Source organism: Phacochoerus africanus, chromosome 4 (assembly GCF_016906955.1).
Source record: "Phacochoerus africanus isolate WHEZ1 chromosome 4, ROS_Pafr_v1, whole genome shotgun sequence".
Lineage (NCBI taxonomy): Eukaryota > Metazoa > Chordata > Mammalia > Artiodactyla > Suidae > Phacochoerus > Phacochoerus africanus.
The window spans coordinates 58,368,157-58,391,801 of record NC_062547.1 but is presented as its reverse complement, the minus strand read 5'-3'; the positions used below and the strand labels follow the sequence as shown (position 1 = coordinate 58,391,801).

General features: G+C 43.6%; 1 protein-coding gene across 4 annotated transcripts in view; it reads right to left on the bottom strand.

Moving 5' to 3' along the window:
• Positions 1-14,241: 14,241 nt before the first annotated feature.
• Positions 14,242-23,645, bottom strand: part of ZNF496 (zinc finger protein 496) — a 44,186-nt gene continuing 34,782 nt past the window's right edge. For all 4 annotated transcript variants that reach the window (XM_047776397.1, XM_047776395.1, XM_047776398.1 and 1 more), the window contains one exon: positions 14,242-17,557. In XM_047776397.1, coding sequence (XP_047632353.1) covers positions 16,803-17,557 — 755 coding nt within the window. In that variant the 3' untranslated portion in view covers positions 14,242-16,802. The remainder of the gene's footprint in view (positions 17,558-23,645) is intronic.

Below are 23,645 nucleotides of genomic sequence, written 5' to 3'. Positions count from 1 at the left end.
AAAGACAAAAAAATAATATAAAAAAAAAAGTAACTGGAACATTATTTCTTTAAGAGAACCTGTTCCTGACAAAAATCTGAAAGACTAGACTTCCAAATTAAATAGTCTCCACCATCTAGTGTGGCTTTGGCTATCATATGCCAATCCCATGGGGGAAGCTGAAGTGTCCCCATGCTTTCTACCATACTCATAGTAAAGGGAGCTGTAACTCCATTCTGTATTACACTATCCTGAAGAGCTTTAAGAGCTTCAAGAAAAGGATCAGTCTGAGGGGGAGCTGAAGGCATAGGCTTTTCTTTGTGCTCCCACAAGGTTCCAAACATGTCTTACTAGTCCCCATATAGAAAAAACAGAAAGTGAGGCCCCAGACTTATGGGCATGCTTTAAATTTTCTCCCATGAGATCCCAACATTCCAGGTCCACAGTACCCTCGCCTGGAAACCAAGGGTTATATTTGATCATGACTTCTAACAGTTCCTCTATCATATACTCTGTTACCCTAGCCCCTGGCTGTTTCAACATACATTTATAAACAATTGATTATAATGTTTAGTTTCCTGTGATTGATTCTGCCCCATTGTTATCCTGGTTTAAAGTTTCTACCTGCCAACTCACAGTCACAGCTCCGAAGAGTGCAAGGCTACCATCTCCGCCGTCTGTAGTTTTACTTTTTCCACTTGTAGCAGACCTTTTCTTCTAGCCCCATGTTGGGCACCACTCTGCCATGTCCAGCACTGCAGGGCAATGGGAGATCCTGAAAGAGGGATGATGGTGCAGTGTAGCAAAACACACAAGACTCTTTTACATTTAGAAAGTGGGGGACCAGGAGGCACTCTGTTCCACAGAACAAAGGCACCTAGGCTTTAGCCTACATGCGTTTTATTAAGGAAGTTGAGGCAGGTAGGTTAGTAAGCAAAATCAGGCATAGGCAATAACAAAGCTACCTCTTAGTGAATAACAAAGGAAACTATTAGCACTGGTGCATACCTCTAGGGCATAGTGCAGCTGCTTATAGAATAGCATGGTTTATGCATAACTCCCTTATCTTGTCTTTGAAGGAGACCCTGTAATTTAGAACTCTGCATCAGCAGGTATTTGCCTTCTGCAGAGTTCAGTAGTTCAGTGGTCTCCAACCCCAGACACATCGCACAACCCCTAAATGGAAAAAAAAGAACCAAGCTATTAAATTGAGGGACATGATGACCCAGGGCAGGTAAGCAACTACCCTGTTATTTAGGGGCCAAATACTTGATCACTTAATGCTTTGTACTGAAATGTTCAGAATAAAAAGGGGAAAATTGATGAAATAAAATTCATATTTGCCTGTACAGGCCTCTTCCCTCCCCTTAGTGCATATTTGTCACCTGCATTAACCAGACCACCTTAGGAGGTAACATTACTTTTTTTTTTTTGTCTTTTTTAGGGCTGCACCTATGGCATATGGAAGTTCCCAGGATAGGGGTCGAATTGGAGCTGCAGCTACCAGCCTACACCACAGCCACAGCAACACAGAACCGAGCCACCTCTGTGACCTACACCACAGCTCAAGGCAAGGCCGGATCCTTAACCCACTGAGCAAAGCCATGAATTGAACCTGTGTCCTCACAGATGTTATTCAGGTTTGTTTCCGCTGAGCCATGATGGGAACTCGCTAACATTCCTTCTTAATCCTGCTAAGGAATCCAAATCACTCACTACTCACTTTGTATGGGCAAATCTGGATTGTATAAATTATCAATATGTCATTTAATGTATAACCATTTGTATCAAAAATATATATAACTGTGCTTTGACATCTAATGAGCATAACAGGTCTCAGAGTTTTGTGAAAGACTATCTCCCTGGTTATAATCCTCAGGTTTGATTGAATACAATTTTATACTTCTCTCTTAGATTGACTGATAATATTTTTTTTCACCAACAATATTTATGCCAGAATTCCCACTGTGGCACAATGGTTTAAGGGTCCAGCATTGTTTCAGGGTTCCCTTCCTGGCTTAGTCATTAACAAATCTGACTAGGAACTGTGAGGTTGCGGGATTGATCCCTGGCCTCACTTAGTGGGTTAAGGATCCTGTGTTGCCATGAGCTGTGGTGTAGGTTGCAGATGTGGCTCGGATCTGGCATTGCTGTGGCTGTGGTGTAGGCTGGCAGCCGGCTACAGCTCAGATTCAACTCCCAGCCTGGGACCCTCCATATGCCTCGGGTGCGGCCCGAGAAAATAAAAATAGAAAAAAAAAAAAAGAAAAAAATCTGACTAGGGAAGTGTGACAAAAGTGTGGCCTGAGGGGATAGTTAATAAGAGAATGTTTTACCCTGAGATTAAACTATTCTGGGGAGAAGGCCGCTGTTGGCTTAGACTGAGGGTGGATTCAAATTCCAGGGAAGGAAGAAATTTAACCAAAGAATGATTCACAAGGATTTTGTTATGATTGTTCAGTTGTTCCTGAAGTTTAAGTTCTTATCTTTGTCACAGAAAGAATTCAGAAATGAGATGGAAAATTGAGAAAGAAAATTGAGGGTTTAAGTGAGAAACACACCCCTTGAGGTGGCAGAGAGGTGAGCAGCTGCCCTGCGTTTTTTAGGCACACTGGTTATATGGGGCAATATGGGTGGAATATTCAAACCCCTGGGAAGGTGGGGTTTAACTTTCTTTTCTTTTTTTTTGGTGGGGGAGGGTGCTCCCATGGCATATGGAGATTCCCAGGCTGGGGGTCTAATCAGAGCTACAGCTGCCAGCCTATGCCACGACCACAGCAACACCGGATCACAGGATCAGAGGCCAAGACAATGGCAACACCGGATTATTAACCCACTGACTGAGGTCATGGATCAAACTCACAACCTCATCGTTCCTAGTGAGATTCTTTTCCACTGCACCATGATGGGAACTCCTGTATTCATTAATTTTCATCCCGGCTTCACCTTCCCGAAAGGAGGAGGGATTTTTTTGTCCTTATTTAGTTTTATCAGAAGTGTCATGGTGTTGGTGTATGATTGGTAGCTCTTATCTGCATAGCTAATTTTTATTATAGTTTTATTATAATGAGGGCACAATGAACAACAGGTTACATCTGGACTTTGGAGATCTTCCCTGTTTTCCACCTTGTTTTGACTGCCCCCAGGGCACTTATCAGCAAAAGAGGTGTGGTTTCCCATCAGTCTGGAGGTTCAGGCTTTTCTTTATCCGCCCATGGACACTGCTGTCCATATGATGTGCGGTTTCCTGCCATCCAGCCCCATGTACCCCTTCTCTGCTCATGCCTAACCATCTGCCTGCTGTAACACAGTAGGAGCAAACATTTCCATCAATCATGTATAGGATAAAGACTGGGATTTTGAAGGCTCATGTCCGATTCTGTCCTAGGTAAACAAGGGTACATCTACAAATCTTTAGTCATGTGCAGAAGGGGTTTCTTTTTTCTTTCTTCTTCTTCTTTTTTTTTTTTCTAAGGCTGCACCCATGGCATATGGAGGTTCCCAGGCTAAGGGTCCAATCAGAGATTTAGCTGCCGGCCTACAGGCCTACAACACAGCCACAGCAACGCTGGATCCTAGCCGGTCTGCAACCTACACCACAGCTCACGGCAACATCGGATCCTTAACCCACTAAGCAAGGCCAGGGATCGAACCCTCAACCTCATGGTTACTAGTCAGATTCATTAACCACTGAGACACGACAGGAACTCCAGAAGGGGTTTCTTTGTTAGAAATCATTTCCAAAAAACAAAGGGCAAGGTGATTTCTTCAACCCTCACTCACAGGGCCAGGGAAAAATTCAATATGCCATGATGCTTAATGTTTTCCTTTTAAAAAATGTATTTACTGGAGTTCCCATCATGGCGTAGTGGAAGCAAATCTGACTAGGAACTATGAGGTTGCAGGTTCGATCCCTGGCCTCATTGGGTTAAGGATCTGGTGTTGCTGAGAGCTGTGGTGTAGGTCGCAGATGTGGCTCAGATCTGGCGCTGCTGTGGCTCTGGCATAGGCTGGCATCTGTAGTTTCAATTAGACCCCTAGCCTGGGAATCTCCATATGCTGTGGGTGTGGTCCTAAAAAACAAAACAAAACAAAAAATTATTTATTTATTGTCTTTTTAGGGCTGCACCCACAGCACATGGAAGTTCTCAGGCTAGGGGCCCAGTTGGAGCCATAGTTGCTGGCCAACACCACAGTCTCAGCAATGCCAGATCCGAGCCATGTCTGCCACATATGCCACAGTTCACAGCAACACAAGATCCTTAACCCACTGAGTGGGGCCAAGTACTAAATCCTCATCCTTATGGATACTAGTCAGGCTCATTACCACTGAACCATGATGGGAACTCCTTTTTTAAAAATTTACATCAAGTTATTTAAAGAAAACTTCACATTGCTCCTGCAAAAAGAAGCTTCGTATCATTAGCATAATTTGCCATAAAAAAGAGTGCTTCAGGATGAACTCAAAGAAAACAAAACAATTGAAGCAGGACAGAAGGGGGCAGGGCATAACTCTTAAAAGAATAGCATGGTTCTTCAGAATTTGACACAAACTATATAGAAGGAACTAGATTCAAGATGGTGGATGACTTGACTTCCAGGGGAACTTGAGCTTCATTACATGCTCATTGTAACATATTAGCTGAAGGACATGTACAAAGAAGTCATGACAGTTCCCAGGCCAAAAGTGAGTAGTGGGAGTTCCCTATGTGGCTCAGCGGTTAACAAACCCGACCAGGAACCATGAGGTTGGTTATGGTTCTATCCCTGGCCTTGCTCAGTGGGTTAAGGAGCTGGCATTGCTGTGGCTGTGGTGTAGGCTGGCAGCTGCAGCTCCAATTTGATCCCTAGCCTGGGAACCTCCATAGACCTCGAGTGAGGCCCTAAAATAGCAAAAAAAAAAAAAAAAAGTGGTGATCCAATTCCTAGAAACCCCTACCCCTTCCCATTAGCCTATGAATTTGCCCAGCCCATAAAAACTCACCACCCCACATTTCCTGGGCCCTCTCACCTCTTGCCTTCTGAGATGGCCACACTCTGTGGAGTGTGGGCTACTTTCTCCCCTTTTGAGATGGCTCACACTTCATCTATCTCTCAGAAAACCTACTTCTTACTTATCACTTTTCTTCTTGCTGAATTCCTTCTTCGCTGAGACCTAAAGAATCTGAACTTCAATAAATTCTTGAATCAGGTGTGTTATTTTAATTGAGAAAACAGTGGGTTCAGGAGTTCCCATTGTGGCTCAGTGGGTTAAGAACCCAACTATATCCATGAGGATGTGGGCTCAATCCCTGGCCGCATTTAGTGTGTTAAGTATCCAGCAAATTTGGGGCTCCCTTGAGAGTGATAAATTAGTTTATTTTTTGTACATGCAATTGGAGAAAAGCTATAGAACAAGATGTCAAGAATAGGAAGGTTTTTTTTTTTTTTTTTTTAATGGCTGCACCTGTGGCATATGGAAGTTCCTGGGCCATGGATTGACTCTGAGCCACAGCTGTGACCTGTGCTGCAGATGTAGATCCTTTAACCTGTGAACTGAAGTTTGGCACTTGGCATCAGCCTCTACATGGAGTGCAGGTACAAACTTGTAGCAGGCCCTGAGTGGAGCTCAGGATGGAGACCAGGAGTGAGGCACTCTGTGCTCTGGGAAAACTGGAAGATCATGCCTTCAGATAGTCAGATATTTTTAGGATATTTTATGTGCCCAATTCTTACATTTCCTCATATCTAGAAAAACACTAAAATCCTTCATGGTGATGTCCCCTCCTTGTGGCTGGTAGTAACCTTCAGGAGATCAGCAACAAACTTTTATAAAATGTGTGTATGCTGCATGCATCTCCCCCTTACCTTTATCATATCCTGACATTCCTCCTTTTCCTCCTTGGGTGGTATTTCAGCCCAGTCAGTAGTTAAGGACAAAGAATGTAACAGTCATCTGTAAATGCAATCACCTCCAAGGGTGAGAGCCAGAAAGTCCTATAGGCTGTGAAAACTCAGGATTCTGGCCCTGACAGTGGAGTTGCATATCAAAGGAATGATTTCAGTGCACCTAGGCCTCTTTTGTTCTTGCTACCTGTCCTTTGTTGCAAAACCCCCTATATATCCTAGCTCCTCCCTCACCACCTTGGAGTGATTTCTCAGGGTTACCTGAAATGTTGTCTCCCGGGCTTAAGTCCTAATTTCACACCAAATGAAACTTAATGCTCAACTTTTAGGTTGTGTATTTTTTTAGTCAACAAACCTACTGCGCCAGGCCAAGGATCAAACCCACACCTCTGCAGCAACTCAAGCCTCTTAACTCACTGCACTACAGTAGGAACTCTGAGAAGAATGTTTTGTTTCTTTTGGTCTTTTTAGGGCCACACCCACGGCATATGGAGGTTGCCAGGCTGTAGCTATAGCTGACAGCCTATACCACAGCCACAGCAATGCCAGATCCTAGCCGCTTCTGCAACTTACACCACAGTTCACAGCAATGCTGGATCTTTAACCCACTGAGCAAGGCCAGAGATTGAGCAAGGCCAGGGATCAAACTGACATTCTCATAGATATTAGTCGGGTTCATTAACCACTAAGCCACGATGAGAACTCCTTGAGAAGAATTTTTTAAGTTGAAGTATAATTGGTCTACAACACTATGTTAATTGCAGGTACACAATATATTGATTTGATATTTCTATACATTACAAAATGATCACCAGAGGAGCATATTTCAGTTGGTATTTTGAGGCCTCCAGATGTAATAGCGAATCTATTATTGCTTCCCTCAGAGAAAGAAATAACTCACAATTATCTCAAAGGAAAATTGGAAAAATAAAACCCTGAGGCTTTTAAGAGCTTTCTCTTTCTAACTCCCTCTACTCCTACTTCTGAATGTCCACCACAATGCTCTTCTCTTTGATACACATCTCTCTCTGAATTTTGTTTTTATAATGCTGAGATTGATCCTCCAGAGAAGAGACTAGGTATAACACCCCTCCTGTAATGACAACTGTTTTTAAAACCAGGCATAAGGTAGTTGGAAGTGTGGATCAACCTATGATGTCATTTGTTACACATTAGAAATCTTTGCAATACCGGAAATGCAGCGCTAGAGACAATTCAAATTCCACTCATTTCTTTTTATAACAAAACCTCCCCTATTTATCTCAAAATTCTTGTAACCTCTCTGGGAACTCTTATCTAGACTGTCTCTAATTCCTAAGACTGACAGAAGGGGAAAAAAGCAGAAAAGAGGCCTTTTAAAACACAAACTACTGAAGTTCCTGTGTGGTGCAGCATTTAAGGATCTGCCATTGGCACAGCTGTGGTGTAGGTCACAGATGTGGCTTGGATCCCTAATTGCTGTGGCTGTGGTTGTAGGCTGGCAACTACAGCCCCAATTTGATCCCTAGCCAGGGAACTTACATGAAAAGAAAGAAAAAGAGAGAAAGAGAGAACAAGAGAAAAAGAGAAGGAAGGAAGAAAGGAAGGAAAGAAAGAGAAAAAGAAAGAGGAAGAAAGAGAAAGAAAGGAAGAAAGAAAGAAAAGAAAAGAAAAGAAAGGGAAAAGAAAAGGAAAGGAAAGGAGAGAAAAGTAGCTTCAAAAATTTTTGGTAGGGAGTTCCCGTCGTGGCACAGTGGTTAACAAATCCGACTAGGAACCATGAGATGGCGAGTTTGGTCCCTGGCCTTGCTCAGTGGGTTAAGGATCCGGCGTTGCCGTGGGCTGTGGTGTAGGTTGCAGACTCAGCTTGGATCTGTTGCTGTGGTTCAGGCGGAGGCCGGCGGCTACAGCTCTGATAGGACCCCTAGCCTGGGAACCTCCATATGCCACAGGAAGCGGCCCTAGAAAAGGCAAAAAGACCAAAAAAAAAAAATTTTGGTAGTAACTTGAAATTAAAAAAAAAAAAATTTTGGTAGTAACTTGAAATTTTAGAGTTTTGCTAAGTTAAGTGCAGAATTTTTTTTCCCCCTACATGCAACTTGTGGAAGTTCCTGCACCAGGAATTGAACTTTAGCTACAGCAGTGACCCAATCTACAGCAGTGACAACACTGGATCCTTAACCTGCTGAGTCACTGGGGAACATTGGAAACTGTATTCTCCAAGGATTCATTGAATGACTAGATCATTTCCAAATAAGAAAAATACTGAAATATTAATTGTTAAGTCTAAGTTGACCTACAATTGTCTTATTACAGAAAAATTAAAGATATTTGGGCCCGTTAGAAGCATATCTTGTACCACATTGTAAAAAAAAAAATATGTGTATATATATATATATAATGAGGAAATGTATGTTTCTAGAAATTATAAAGTGTATTCAAAGTTTTGCCAATCTAAAAAAAATACTAGTATCACAATCAGTTCACAATAGCTTAGATCCCAGTTTTTAACTAGAAATTAAGGTTTCTAAAGGTTAAAAATCCTAATTAATACATGTAATTAAAATGACAAAAATTAATAAGGAATATATCTTTGTCAGCAAGGAATTTTTTTAAGGAATAAAGAAAAGAAATACATCTTTTTAAGAGAGAAGAAAGTGGTTGTGTACTAAAGCTAGTTATTTCAAAATGGGAAAGGAAACAAGGTACAAATAAAATGGATATAAAAAATTGTAAAAGGTTGTGAAAAAAGAATCTTTAGAAAGGAATTTTATATGTCATCAGGACTGGTTAAATAGGAACACATTTAATTGTGTTCTGATATCAAAAGTAAGCTGGTGAAAAATTAACATTCAGTTTTTCTCTCTGTTAAAAGGAAAAAAAAAAGTTTTATTAGATTATTGGCCTGGTCTTTCTGTGCGTGCGTTCATGCGTGCGTGCGTGCGTGCGTGCGTGCGTGTGTGTGATTTTTAGGGCCACACCAAAGGCATACGGAAATTCCCAGTCTAGGGGTTGAATTGGAGCTGCAGCTGCCGGCCTACACCACAGTCATAGCCACAGCCACAGCAACTCAAATATTTGTGCCTCATCTGTGACCTACACCACAGCTCACAGCAACACCAGATCCTTAACCTACTGAATGAGGCCAGGGATTGAACCCAGGTCCTCATGGATACTAGTTGGGTTCTTAACCCACAAAGTCATAATGGGAACCCCTATTGGCCTGATCTTAATGAGAAATTGTAAAACAAAAGTTTTCTTTACCTACAAGTAATATGCCTGGGTGGGAAGAGTATCATAGGTCTTATCAAAATACTTATGTTCTGTTATTTTACCAGGGATTTGATTGCTTAAGTAAATCTAGTCCTATATAGTTCTCAGAACTATATAACCTTCTGTATTTGCCTATGAAATCTTTGTCATTGTGGTTAAATGGATAACTAAGCATTGTTTCACAGTGACCTAAAGTCCTATTTGACTGTTTTTTAAACTTTTTGATAATTTTGGCAAATTTCCACAAATTTAATTTTCCAAAAATCTTAATTCTAAGTGAAAACTTTTTGACTTAGAAGTAATTTTGAGATATGAGATTTCATAGGGCCCTTCGTAAATCTGAAAGATTTGTTCTCTTCCTATTTAAACTTTTTAGAAAGATGTTGAAGTAATTAAGCTTATTTGATCTGTTAAGTAACATGAGAAGCATTGCCAAATAGAAGTAAACAAACCTTCTTTATGTTGTATCTGTTTAAGTATATAAGTATTTCAGAAAGTTTGTTCAAGAGTTTCCTGGGGGTCCAGAGGATTAAGGGTTTGGCATTGTCACTGCTGTGGCTTGGGTCACTGCTGTGGTGTGAGTTCAGTTCCTGGCCTGGGAACTTCTGCATGCCACAGACACAGCAAAAAGAAAAAAAAATATATGCGCCATTCCAAAAAATCTGAAATGTCTAGGTATAATATTATCCATAATTTTAGTTATTAAAATTTCATGTGCCACAGAAATAACAAAATTTCCTTGTTAATTTCATTATAATGAACTCTCAGATCTTTAATAATGAAAAAAATTTAAGTCCTTTGTCATTTACAGAGAGTTATTGTTTTACTCTGATTTTTTTTTTTTTTCCTTTTTAGGTCCACACCTGCTGTATACAGTAGTTCCCTGGCTAGGCATTGAACCCTCGCCACAGCAGTGATCTGAGCTTCTGCAGTGACAATGCTGGATCCTTAACCCTCTGTGCCAAAATGGAGCTCCAATTAAAAATGATTTTTTTTCTTCCCTGGATTTATCATGACTTCACCCTTGATATCCAGAGCCTGAAACTCAGCCAGGGCTGTGGTTCTGTCTTCTTCCGCCACACTTTGTGACCCAAGCACAGGTTGGGGAGTGGAGGGTGGAGCTACAGCACTGATAGCCCCTGGAGTGGGGGTGGGAGCCTTCCTCAAGGCTGAGGGATTCCAGGAGGAGGCTGTCTGGCTTCAGACAAGTCTTTGTCTTAGACATCTCCTTCCTAAGGGGCCATGAAAAGTTGCAAAAAGGAATTTCCTTCCCTCTGTCTCTTAAAACCCAGTTCAAAAATCTTACCTCCACCCAAAAAAGCAACAAAAATAAAAACCATGTGTCCCATGTTCTCAGACTGTTTATCCTAGTGGGAGAGTGACTGCATTTATTACTAATAATCATAAAAACAGCCCTTTCAAGTTAATGATTTTAGCACTTTTCTCCGTAAGGGAAGATGCAGAAATCTGTGCTTATGGAAATTATTCCTTAGATACGCATCTTAACTGGATAGCTCCAGTATACAAAGCACATAGTGCTTCCTGTTTGTCTTCATCCTGAATTCCCCCAGGGCACACAGTCTGAGAAGTAGGCATTTGGTTGGGGTGGAGGGTTGCTGCAAAGGCTCATGGCTTGAGCCTTGTTTACTGGAATGGCAGGCAACATTCCCTGTCCACAGTGGACACCCGGGTGGTGTCAGAGAATTGGCATCAGGATAGCAGCAAGCTCTTCTCAGCACCTGGACAAAATGCTCCAGCTCCAATAGAAATCCAGTTCCTCTCAGGAGAGCAAGAGTGACAAGGTGCAGAACGTTATCAATATCCCATTTTGTATCAGATACTGAGCTGATGATGCAGCAGATAAACACAATGAGGTCTCTGCTTTTGGTGATTAGCAGTAGAGAAAAGTGCTGAGAATGCACTATGTATCTGTCTACCTTCTCCTTCCCAACTACCATGTGGGCCTATGCCCACCCTCTCTCAACCTCAGGACTACCCATCTGCCTAACACTTCCTCATCGGACAGAGAGTATGCCCAAGTCAAAATTCTCTGCTGTCATCAAAGGCAGCTACATAAAAATCTCACAGGTATGGGAGACAACCTTAAGGATGCTGGGGCCATTGTCTCTCTCATCTCTGGCTGCCTTTGCTGGAGCACCTGGTTCTGTTTCTATAAATTTGGTGAGTGCACATCTGGTTAGACTTTTGGCTTCTTGAGCAGATGGTTAAAGGAAGTTGCTAGTGAAGTTTTCAGATCATGACTGCAGAATATCATCTTGACATTAGCTGAGCCATTTTAGAAGAAAAAGCCCAGCCACTCTCAGCAACCCCACTCCCTACTTCCCCTGCCTGCAACATCATGGGTCAATGTTTGCTGAAGATACAAAGTGTTGGTGTGATTCCACATGAGTTTATATGCTTTTCCACTTCAGACGTTTGCTGAAAAAATACTCAGGGAAAACACTTTAAAATATCCAGAAATCTCTGAAATTACCTTCAGTGTGCTGGAAGCAGGCCCCATCTCTTCTCAGAGTGAGGTAGTGGGTAGAGGGACCCCTGGGCTGAGACCAGCTGGGTTTGTTAGGCCAAGTAAATTGGGGCTTCTCTTTGATACGTCAAGGAGAAAGTAAATTGCAGGAGCTGAGCTCTGCTGGAGTAGAAAGATAAGATGACCACTTTGATCACTCCTGGGGTCAAGAAGATCTCCCCAGTTACCTATGCACAGTAAGACTCCTAGAGGCCAAAAAGGGAGGGGACACCAGGCCATAATAAGTCTTGATGCTGTCCCAGAATCCATTCTCTGGAATCCGTCTTTGCCAAAAGATGCACATGTGTATCAGGGAGGGTCCTGTGTCCAGTCAGGTGTAAGAGATAAAACAAGATGGAGTTCCCGTCATGGCACAGAAGAAATGAATCCAACTGGGAACTATGAGGTTTCAGGTTTGATACCTGGCTTTGCTCAGTGGGTTAAGGATCTGGCGTTGCCATGAGCTGTGGTGTCACAGACGTGGCTCACAACCCCCTTGCTGTGGCTGTGGTGTGGACTGGCAGCTGCAGCTCAAATAGACCCCTAGCCTGGGAACCTCCATATGATGCGGGTGTGGCCCTAAAAAAAAAAAAAAGGAAAGAAAGAAAGAAAAGGAAAGAAAAGAAATAAAACAAGATAATTGGCCAAAGGAAAACAAAGACCCAGAAGAACTGTCCTATATAAGTGATTTAAATCACCTCTTTGGTACTCTCCTCACTCAGGGGGATGCCTGCACCTGCACTCCTCTTTAGGGTATTACTTCCTTGCTTCAGACTTAAATAAACTACTTCTCTGTGTGCTCTCCCACATGTTACATGTACTGTGACTCTAACAGTAAATGTTATACCTATTTTTACAGCCTTCACCTCTTTGGAACATCCGTGCTTTCAACAGGGGGCAAGAATCAGGGCAATTCTGCTTCTAATCTCTAGCTGGTCTAGTGGCTAGGATTCCTGGTTTTCATCCAGACTGCCCAGGTTCAGTTCCAGAGCAAAGAATTAAGATCTCACTGCAAGCCATCACTCACTGCTGTCTCTCTGAGATCAAGAGCACAGAGACACATTTAAAGGGGCTCTAGCTCAATTTGGATGGAATCGATTTACTCCAATTATTAAATGCAACTTTTCTGACCTGAGACGTTTTCAAGGCAGATATCCTGGCCCATTTACATCTTGACAAGATGTAGCAACACCTGTGTATAATAAGCTAGAATGGACACAACTGTACCAAATCATTTTTTAGCAGCTGATGGGAAAAAGGCAATCCCCTGACATTTAGTTGTGTGCTGACGCAGACCTTTGTCTTCTTGCAGCGGTTACCAGCCTGCCTGTGATAACCCAGACTATAGTCAAGATATTCAAGGGAAGCCCCTCCCACTTTTGTGTGACTCTGCTGTCCCATTTCTTAAGAGTTCTGCATCTTTTGGAGAATTGATAATACTGTAGTATACCTTGGTGATTACATGCACACTGATCGTGGTTGTTGGCTACGATTTAGAATAAAGTTCCTAACTGGTATGGCATGGATGGAACCCCAGGGCTTTGCCCCTGGTGAATTTACAATCTCTAAAATACCAGCCTGCAGATGCTGGGTGCCTTAGATGTGGGACAGCATTGCAGGAGAGCCCAGTCATCAGGTCTTCTTCCCGATGCTCCTTTCTTGGCTAAACTGCCTTCTTATACATGTTACCTAATCTGTAGACTTGATTGCATTAGAGTATTAGTGGGCATTGACCATTACTTCTAAGACAAAACAGTATCCACTTTTGTTGCTAATGGAAAATGCACCTGGCCTTGTATGATGAAACTGGAGAGATGAAATAAATGTCATCAAATTCCCTACATTATGTGGCAAGCATAAGTGTTTGTGCCTGATCAAAACCTTGCTTTTGGTGGAGGGAAAGCTTCTCATGGGAGAGCAACCAACACTAATCTCCTAGTTTAGAGTTCCCGTTGTGGCTCAGTGGTTAATGAATCTGACTAGCATCCATAAGGACAAAGGTTTGAACCCTGGCCTTGCTCAATAGGTTAAGGATCTGGCGTTGCCATGAGCTGTGGCATAGGCCAGCAGCTACAGCTCTGGTTTGACCCCTAGCCTGGGACTCTCCATATGCCGCAAGTGCAGCCCTAAAAAGCAAAAAAAAAAAAACGAAAAAAAAAAACCTAAAAAAAATCCTAATCTCTAAATTCAAGGTAGGTAGAGACTTATGACTTCTCTTTCTTTTGTGCCATAACTTAAGAATGGCAAGGGGAAAAAAAAAATAGCAAGGCACCTTCCCATCATGGCTTCATCTTTGTATTTCCTGGCTAGGGCAAGAGGTCAGGAGACAGAGGTCATATGAAAATGGCAGAGGCTGAGCTAAATAGCCATAGTGTCTCTGGTGTGAGTAAGTAGTTACTTCCTCTTTCCTCAGAGAAGTCAGATCAGGTGACCAGAGCTACTTATCTGAGGCCTAAAAGTTTCACAAGGTGATGTCTGATGTCCTAAAGGGCCATTTTCAGCATCCTCCCACATCAAGTTCTTGTCAGATCAAGTGACCATCTCTCTCAGTTGTGCTACATACTGCTTTTTTAACTAAATGAAGTCTGATGCAAATATTAATTTAGCAAGTCCAATCTTTATTATGCACCTGTGAATTTATGGAAACAATTCCAACGGATCAGAGGGACAAGGAGGACAGATGTTTATCGGATATGGGGTCTCTGAAGTCCATGGCAAGGTAGAGACATAGCTGGCCTGTCTGCCCAGTCACCCAGGGAGGGTGAGAAGGGACCAAGTGGGTGAGCTCTCCTGTCTTCTGGAATTTTCTCCAAGTGAAGGTAACCCCCATTGGCTTCTTCTGTATGGGAAGAATCCAGGATTTGAGGTACATGACCCAGTAGGGTTTCTGAATCCAGGCATAAGGTGACCTGATTAGCTAAGTAACTTGGTCAGGTTTGTCAGTGAATGGGGACTCCCTCACAGTATTTGCATAGCCCCCTCATAGGTTTCATTTATTACATTCCCTTTGTCCTTCTCACTTATGATCTGATTTTACAGGTAAAATACACTGAGTACATTTGTCCTCTTTTAGACAAATGCCTGAAGTGGGTGGATTCATAACTTCCCCTCCTCTTAATGTAATCTTTGGGCAAAATTGCACAGATGGGTGGGATAAACAGAATCTGGCTTCTCTTTGGAATTTTCCCCTCCCTTGGCCTTCAAGATTCCTACTTTTCCCTTTCCTGGCTAATCAATCCAAGATTTAGAAACAAGGTATTTAGAAACGAAAAGCCCCGACAGTTTATTTCTTGTTCAGGGTATGACCAAATGATTTTATTGCATTTACTGTTCCTGGATATATAGATGCATCTACACAGTAATCATAATTATAAAACACTGAACTCTTTTGAGTTTGTGACAGCAGTGTCTCGAGGTGAAAATGCAGTGGGTGATAAGGAGCAAAGGGCCTTGCATTCATTTGCCCAGCCTTACTGCCTGCTAATGGGACTTGACATACAAATATAAAACACATGCCTGGTGGCTAGCCTTCTAATTCAGCCACTGATACTCCAGTCTCTGTGCTTTCTTTTCATTGAGCCTAGCCAACACTGCCAGTCTTTCAAGAACAATACCATGGTTTTCACTGCTTGAGGTTCCATTACCAGTGGTAACTCCTAGTTCAGAACTCCAGGCTATAAACTTTCAAGGCAACTATGCAGACAACACCCATCCTGGGAGCGGAAGCTAGGATCTCAATCCTGCTTGCAATGGAATTGATAGTAAGTTAATTCAAGTTTGTATTGACTCCTCTGTAAATCAGGAATGACAGCACCTCAGGGTTATCTGGTATTGTGGGCTGAAACTCCCAAAATTCATATTGAAGTCCTAACCCCAGTACCTTAGAATGTGAACATATTTGGAATGAGAGTCATTGCAAATACAATTAGTTAAGATGGGAACATACTGGAAGTGTAGGGTAGGCCCTAATCCAATATGACTGGGTATCTTTATAAAAAGGGGAAATCTGGAGACAGACACATACACAGGAACACCATGTGAAGATGAAGGCAGAGATGAGGAGATGCTTTGACAAGAAAACATGAATGATTACCAGCAACCACCAGAAGCTAAAGGAGTGGCAAGGAACAGAACTTCCTTCTCAAGAAACCAACCCTGCTGACACCCTGATCTTGGTCTTTGGCCTCCAGAACTGAAACAATGAATTTCTGTTGTTCTAAGCCACCCAGTTTTTGGTACTGTTACAGCAGCCCTAATGAACTAAGACAACTGGCACACCAAGTTAATATGTATGTAGAGCATGACTTCATCAAAGGTTCTGTTTTCTCTGCTCAGCTCACCCACACAAAAGAACCCTTCATTCATTGGGAAATGATCACCTAGATATGACAAAATGGGAAGAGAAACTTAAGTGTCTTTCAAATGATGATGACTTTGCTTCTACCCCACAAATATATACCAAGATTTTTCAGGGTATAAAAAAAGGACACTTTGGGGAGTGTGTGCCAACAAACAATTTAAAATGTGGGCTTTGCCTTAAATGAGCTCACAATCCCTCATAACTAGCCACCATAACAAATGAAAGGTACAACAGTTTCCAATTGGCCAGAAGCTATAAAGCTCCCTACCAAAGCTTCCAAGCCTTGAAAGGGCCATAGTTTCCACGGGTTCTTATGGACCAGATGGTGACCGGGACTCAGACTTCTGATATGACACAGCTTGGTGTGCTGGTCCTTGCTGCCCTTGTGCCCATGGACCTCCTCGCCTACTGCCTTCCTCCTAGCCCATCACCTCATCTGCAGCTTCTTGCTGTCAGAAAGGAAGTGCAGTGGTCTTCAGACCCCAGGATAGGAGTGTATTAAAAGTCGGTTGGCAAGAAGAGACACCCCACCAAGGGGTCACCACAGTAGGGGGCATCCCAGTCCCTCCAGCGCCTGGAAAGCACTAGAAGGGGTTCTTTAAGTCAAAGCTGGTGGTGACACACCCTCCAAAGACAGAACAAATGCTCAACAGGCCACTACCTCATTTCTACCTGAGAGTGAAGGGCAGGAGGATGTGGTCTCAGTCCTGGGGAGGAGTCTGGAACCAGTCAGTACCAAGTGTGAGTGGAATGTACTCTACCCAGGCTGGGGCTGCACCTGCTGTATGCTCCCCTGACTCAGTAGGAGTTCAGAGCCTGCTTGGACCGGCGCTTCATGTGCAGGCGCTCATGGCGGAGGAGGTCAGAGTTCTGGGAGAATCTTTTGACGCAGTACCGGCACTGAAAGGGCCGGGGCTTGTCCATGTGAGTGTTGCTGAGGTGCCGGGCTAGGTGGTCGTGCCGCTGGAACACCTTCCCGCATTCACAGCACTGGTAGGGCAGCTTGGCCTTGTTCTTTGCCAGCAGCTCATCAGAGTCCCCGCCCACGGTCCCCGATGCCACCTGCTCTCTCCTCTTCACTATCTCAAGTCTGTCTGGCTGTAAGTGTATCCGCCTATGGGAGAGCAGGTGGGAGTTGAGGCGGAAGCTCTTCCCACATGCACCACATCTAAAAGGTTTCTGGGCCTCGTGGGCCTCAAGGTGCCCATCTAGGTCCTCGCTGTCACTGAATAGCTCCCCACACACTGAGCACTCGTGTGGCTTCTCCTGCTCCCTGCGACTCCGCAGGTGCCGGATGAAGTTGACCCTCCAGCGGAAGATTTTGCCACAGTTCGGGCACACATATGACTTTTTGGAGGTCTGCATCTCACTCCCTGCCTCCATGCCACTCCGGTGGGAGGTGGGGAGGCTGTGCTGCTTCTCCGTGGGGCTCTGCGGCTCATCTGTGCAGTAGGGGCCGAGCTGGGAGTCCTCGTCCCCAGAGCTGGATAGAACAATCTCGATGGTCACCTCCTCGTCCAGGCTGTTCTCGGCAAATGGTGCATCACCTCCAGCTACCAGAAAGCAACATGGAGGTCAGTGGTGCTGCCCAGGCCATGGACTAGCCCCTTCAAACACTCCCCAGGAAGGTTCAGCTTGGGTCCGGAAACTAGCACTCTTGCAAGGGATTTTTCTGCTGCAGATACCTCTGGTATAGTCTGAGAGAAGGAAACCCTTAGCACCGACTACACTGTGCTAACCCATTCTGGGTACCCCTTTCTCCTCTCTCCCTTTTCCCTACTCCTTTCCCCTAGACCTTGAGACCCAATCATTTTTTCTTTTCTAGACTCTGAGACCCCTCCAAGCTCTAAGTGTTTGTATCTGATCATTTATTTATCACTTGACACTGCCTTACTTAACCAACCATGGCAAAAATTCTGTCAAGATGCATTGAAAGCCTTGAGACAGGAAGGCCCTATATTCTATAAGTAGAGTGCCAGGAAATTGCCAGCTACAATACTCTGAGCATTTAAATGTCCCAGGGACTGTGCAAGACTTCTGACATGCACAGCCCCATTTGCTCCTGGAGACAACCCAATGATATATTATTTCCCACATTATAAACATAGGCACACTACTGAGGTGATGTGCCCAACGGCTCAGGGAGGAAACAGAGTTGTGCTCTGCTATGATGTCAAGGCTGTTCAATGGTCCCAGACTGTTCAAGGTCATCTCTCCCTCTTCATACCACATCAGAGGCCCCCCATCAGCCACTAGTGGTGATGGCTGGAGATATACTGGAGTTTATAAACTAAACTTAAGCTGGCTTAGTGGATCCTGAGTCTGTGATGTTGGAAAGCTGTACCATGTGGAGGAGGTGGGTGGGCAATGAGGAGCCTGGGCACAGAGCCCATTGCACAGCTCTCCTCAGGACTGTTTCCTCACTTTGGTGAAAAGGAAGGCTCAGGTCTAAATCAGGGGTGGGGGGCAGTGGTGCCAGGCCCTTCAAGACATTAGTAGGAATATGGTTGTTCTGGACTAATTGCTGGAAGGAAGAGAGTTCTGGCATATTAGGGAAACTGAAGGCAAATGAAACTGGGCAGAGCACAGCAGGAAGATCCAAAGCCACAGAAAACAGGAGAGACACTGGGCAACGGCAGAGTCTACGGGGATTATCTGTCTATACATCGGAAGACAAGTGTGAGGGGGGACTGGGCAAGACAGGAGACTGAGAAGTGGGAAGGGAAGACTTGAAGATTTCGAAGATTTTCAGTCTCTCTACATCACAAAGAGTGAGAAAGTATGTTCTGGAGAGAACACCAAGAATGTGGCTGGACAACTATGGATCCAATCAACCATTTCAGAAGCCAAGAATAGAGATGAGATAATTCAGGAAAGGCCTGTTGACTATGGATCCCTGTAAATTGCATGAGAGGCTGGCCAACAGTGTTTCTGAGAATGTTATATAAGCAGAAACACAGCCATTTTGTACTAAAAAAAGGAGTGACAGGATGAACTGAAGGAAGGCTATCAGACTTCCAGAACAAACTAATAGAGCTATTTGACTGCAAACATGCATTATCCTTGAAGAAAAAGGAAGACCAGCCCCAAAGGTGATTTAGAGGTTGACAGGACTGCCACTTACTGCATCCATGGTCCAGAGGGTGGATAGAGCACTGAGCCAAAGATGAATCTCAAGCCCTAAAATCTAATGGAATTTGCCCCACTGGGATTCCAACTTGCTTGGGAGCCAACAGCCTTCCTTCTTCAAGTTCCCCCTTTTGGAATGAGAATGTCTACTCTACGTCTGTCTCACCATTGCATTTTGGAAGCACATAACTTGATGTCTGATTTCACAGGTTCACAACTGGAAATAAATGTACTTTGAATCCCATCCAAACCTGATTGAGATGATATTCAGAGTGGACTTAGAGTTGATGGTGGAATACATTAAGGGATGTTGGGAGAGTGTAAGTTTATTTTGCATATGAGAAGCATGAATCACAAAGGAACAGAAGGGGTGATGTTGCAGGCTGAACTTGATCCCCTTAAAAATTCATGTTGAATTTTAGTACCTCAAAATGTGACTATATTTGGAGATAAGGTCTTTCATGAGGTAATTAAGTTAAAATGAGGTCATTAGGGCAGACCCTAATCCAAAAGTATCCTTTTAAGAAGAAATTAGACATAGACATGTAGAGATGACCATATGAAGACACAAAAAAGATAGCTGTCTACAAGCCAAGAACAGAGGCCTCAGGAGAAACCTATCCTACTGAAACTTCATCTCAATCTAAGACTTAAGAATTCTGAGAAAATCAATTCTTGTTGTTCAAGCCTCCCAGTCTGTGGTACTTTGCTTTATCTTTCTCGGCTGCACCTGAGGCATATGGAAGTTCCCAGGCCAGGGATCGAATCAGAGCTACAGATGCAGTAATCCTAGATCCTTTAAACCACTGCGCTGGGCTGAGGATCGAACCCACACTACTGCAAAGACATCAGGTCCTTAACCCCCTGTGCCAGTCGGAACTCTAATCTGCAGTACTTGGTTATGGCAGAACTAGGATACTAATATAGTGCATATGGGATGACATCCACTCAAATCAGATGAAGTGACCAAAAGTAGATGCAGAGTTTCTAAGGGGGGGATAAATCAGCAAACAGTGCTGCTGTGCGCCATCAACACAACAATATAAAGAATTCCTAGATGAGATGAGAGATGTACCCAAAATACTGCAGAGGAAGAGTAACACCAAGAGTGTCTCAGCTCAGCACTGATGAGTACAAGGGATGGAGGTGGGGGACATACAGGGAGGAGGGAGGCTGAATTGGTTGTTAGGTGAACAGTAAGGAAAACAGGGAATAGTTATTAGTGGTTTAAGTGCTTTTTTATGTATTAAATCATTTAGTCCTCAACAATAATCCAACAAGGTAGCTTTGACTACCATTTCTGTCTTTTTGGAAAAAAAATTTAAACAGAAGGATAAAATTGCCCAAGGTTTAAGGTGTGGGTGTTTATGCTGTTGCACAGACAGGGAACAACCAGGCTGCTGTGTGTTTTGTGGGGCAAGAGGACAAAGCCCATTCCCAAATTGATGGCTGATACCTCAAGAAGGGCAGTCTGTGGCCTGGGAATGATGGTTCCCTGTCAGCTGTAGGAGCTAAGGAGAGAAGCAAGGAAGACAGGAAGCATGATGTAAAAAACAAACAATAAAGGGATCATAAAAACATATATTCTCATAATCTTAAGGAAGGGGAGGCCTTCTTAAGACACACACACACACAAAAAAAAAAAAAAGAGATGAATAACTATATCTAAATATTAAAAGAGGGAGTTCCATTGTGGCTCAGGAGGTTATGAACCTGACTAGTATCCATGAGGATGCAGGTTTGATCCCTGTCCTCACTTAATTGGTTAAGGATCTGGCATTGCCGTAAGCTGTGGTGTAAAATGAATATGCAGCTCAGATCTGGCATTGCAATGGCTGTGGCATAGGCCAGCAGCTGCAGCTCTGATTCGGCTCCTAGCCTGGGAACTTCTACATGATAAAAATAAAATAAATAAAAATAAAAATGTTTTAAAAAATTCATGTGCTAAAAGACACAAAAAGTTAAAAAATATAGGAGGAATTATGTACAAGAGGCAAAAAATTCAGATCCATAATTTTTTTTCTGCTTTTTTTAGAGCTGCACCTGTGGCATATGTAAGTTCCCAAGCTAGCGGTCCAATTGGTGCTGCAGCTGCTGGCCTAAGCCACAGCCACAGCAATGCCAGATCTGAGCCATGTCTGCAACCTATACCATAGCTCACAGCAATGCCGGATCCTTACCCTACTGAGGAAGGCCAGGAATCAAACCTACATTCTTATGGATGCTAGTCAGGTTCTTAACTCCCTCATATCCATAACTTTTAAAGTTTCTACAAATTCATAGAAAAGGCAAGTTAATGTGGAATAAAGAGCACAGGTATGGAGCCCACATGGGTTCGGATCCTCCGTCTGATACCCACAGCCTGTAAGGGTCAGATCCTGCCTGGGCAAGTGACTTCAGTTCAGGTGCCCTAGCTGTAGAAGAGACATCCTAGTACCCACTACGGGCTGAAGGTCTCTATCTTTTAAAAAATTTTATGTTGAAGCCCTACTTCATAATGTGATGGTCTGGAGTTCCCGTCGTGGCACAGGGGTTAACCAATCCAACTAGGAACCATGAGGTTGCGGGTTCGATCCCTGGCCTTGCTCAGTGGGTTAAGAATCCGGAGTGGCTGTGAGCTGTGGTGTAGGTTGCAGAAGTGGCTTGGATCCTGTGATGCTGTGGCTCTGGCATAGGCCAGATTCGACCCCTAGCCTGGGAACCTCCATATGCTGTAGGAGTGGCCCTAGAAAAGACAAAAAGACAAAAAAAAAGGAAAAAAAAGTGATGGTCTGAGGAGGTGGGGCCTTTGGGAACTAATTAGGTTTATAAGAGGTCTTGAAGGTGGGGGCCTTGTGATACGATTAGTACCCTTAAAGAGGAAGCGGATAAGAGCTTTGTCTCCAGGAATGTGCATCAAGGAAGAAGCAGCAGGGAGAAAGAAGGCAGTCCTCCACAAGCCAGGAAGAGAGTCCTCACCATATACCGAATCTGCTGCTGACTTGATATCAGACTTCTCCACCTCCAGAACTTTCTATTGTTTAATAGAAAATATCTCTATGGTATTCTGCCACACTGGCCTGTGCTGGTTAAGACAGTATTTATCTTAGAAGGTGCCATGAGCATTCAATGCACAAAATCATGTAAAGACCTTACATTGGTGCAGGGCATGGGACATAGAGAAGGAGAAAATGCAAAGGGGGAAAAGGCAAAATAGAAAAAAAATGACTGGAGTTCCTACCATGGTGCACTGGGTTAAGAACCCAATTGCAGCAGCTGGGGTTACTACCTTGGAAGCACAGTTCAATCCCCTGCCCAGCGCAATGGTTAAGGATCTGGTGCTGCTGCAGCCGTGATGCAGGTTGCAGCTGTGGCTCTGATTTGATTCCTGGACTGGGAACTTCCATATGCTGCAGATAGGGCCATAATTTTTTTTTTGCTGTTTAGGGCTGCATCCACAGCACATGGAAGTTCCCAAGTTAGAGGTCAAATCAGAGCTGTAGCTGCCAGCCACGGCCACAGCAACAAGGGATCCAAGCTGTGTCTTCAACCTGAGTCACATCTTAAAGCAACACTGAGCGAAGTCAGGGATCAGACACGCATCCTCATGCATACTAGTCGGGCTCATAACCCACTGAGCCATAATGGAACTCCTATAATTTTTTTTTAAAGGATTAACAAATATTAACTGGGCAATTCACAGAGAAAACACAATAAATAAGAAAAGATATTCCATCTTACTAGCAACATTAAAATGTGCTGGTTGGATTGACACCAATAGAACTGGTTGGGAGAGCATCCTTCATGAGCATGGATATAAGGATGTGGACCCTTCACATGCTGTCAGAAGGCAGAGAAAGGGCTACCAAAATAAAAAAAGGTGCATATTCTAGGCAATCCATCATTTCTCCCTGTTCTCAGAGAGTGACCCTTAGTTTCTTGCCACTTCAAAGCAGATTCTGTCAGCACCCAGCAAAGGGAGAGTGGAGTTGAATACTCCCCTGTGGTAATGAACATCCACATTCTAAAAGTATGCTGCCAGGGCTGAGACATGCTGTGGGCAGGCAGAAGCCAGGGGATTCAAAATCCATCTCGAGAATCAAGCATTCATCAAGCCGAACTAAAAATGGGCCACACGTGAATGATCACCCTCAGCATGTAGAAGCAGGTTCCCTAGAAAACCAGAGGTGAATATCAAAGCTTGTGGGGAGGGAGTATTGTCCATCTAGATCTGCTGTAGGTTGACATAAATGTAACACTGCTTTTGTCTACAAAAGGATGGGGATGAACACAACTGGTTGTGGACCCTGCATGGACCTAGGTGAAAACACCAGAATAGCATGCAAATCTTCCCTCCAAAATGTGTCAGAGGCAAAACAGATTGTGCATGAGTTTGTCTTCATAGGTGCAAAAACTCTACGTTACACAGCAGAATTAAGTGAAGACTGGAGACTTGCGTGAAGAACGTCTGAACCCAAAGGACAATAAATATGGGGAGACTTTAGCCTTTGCCTTGAGGTGTTGACTTTTACT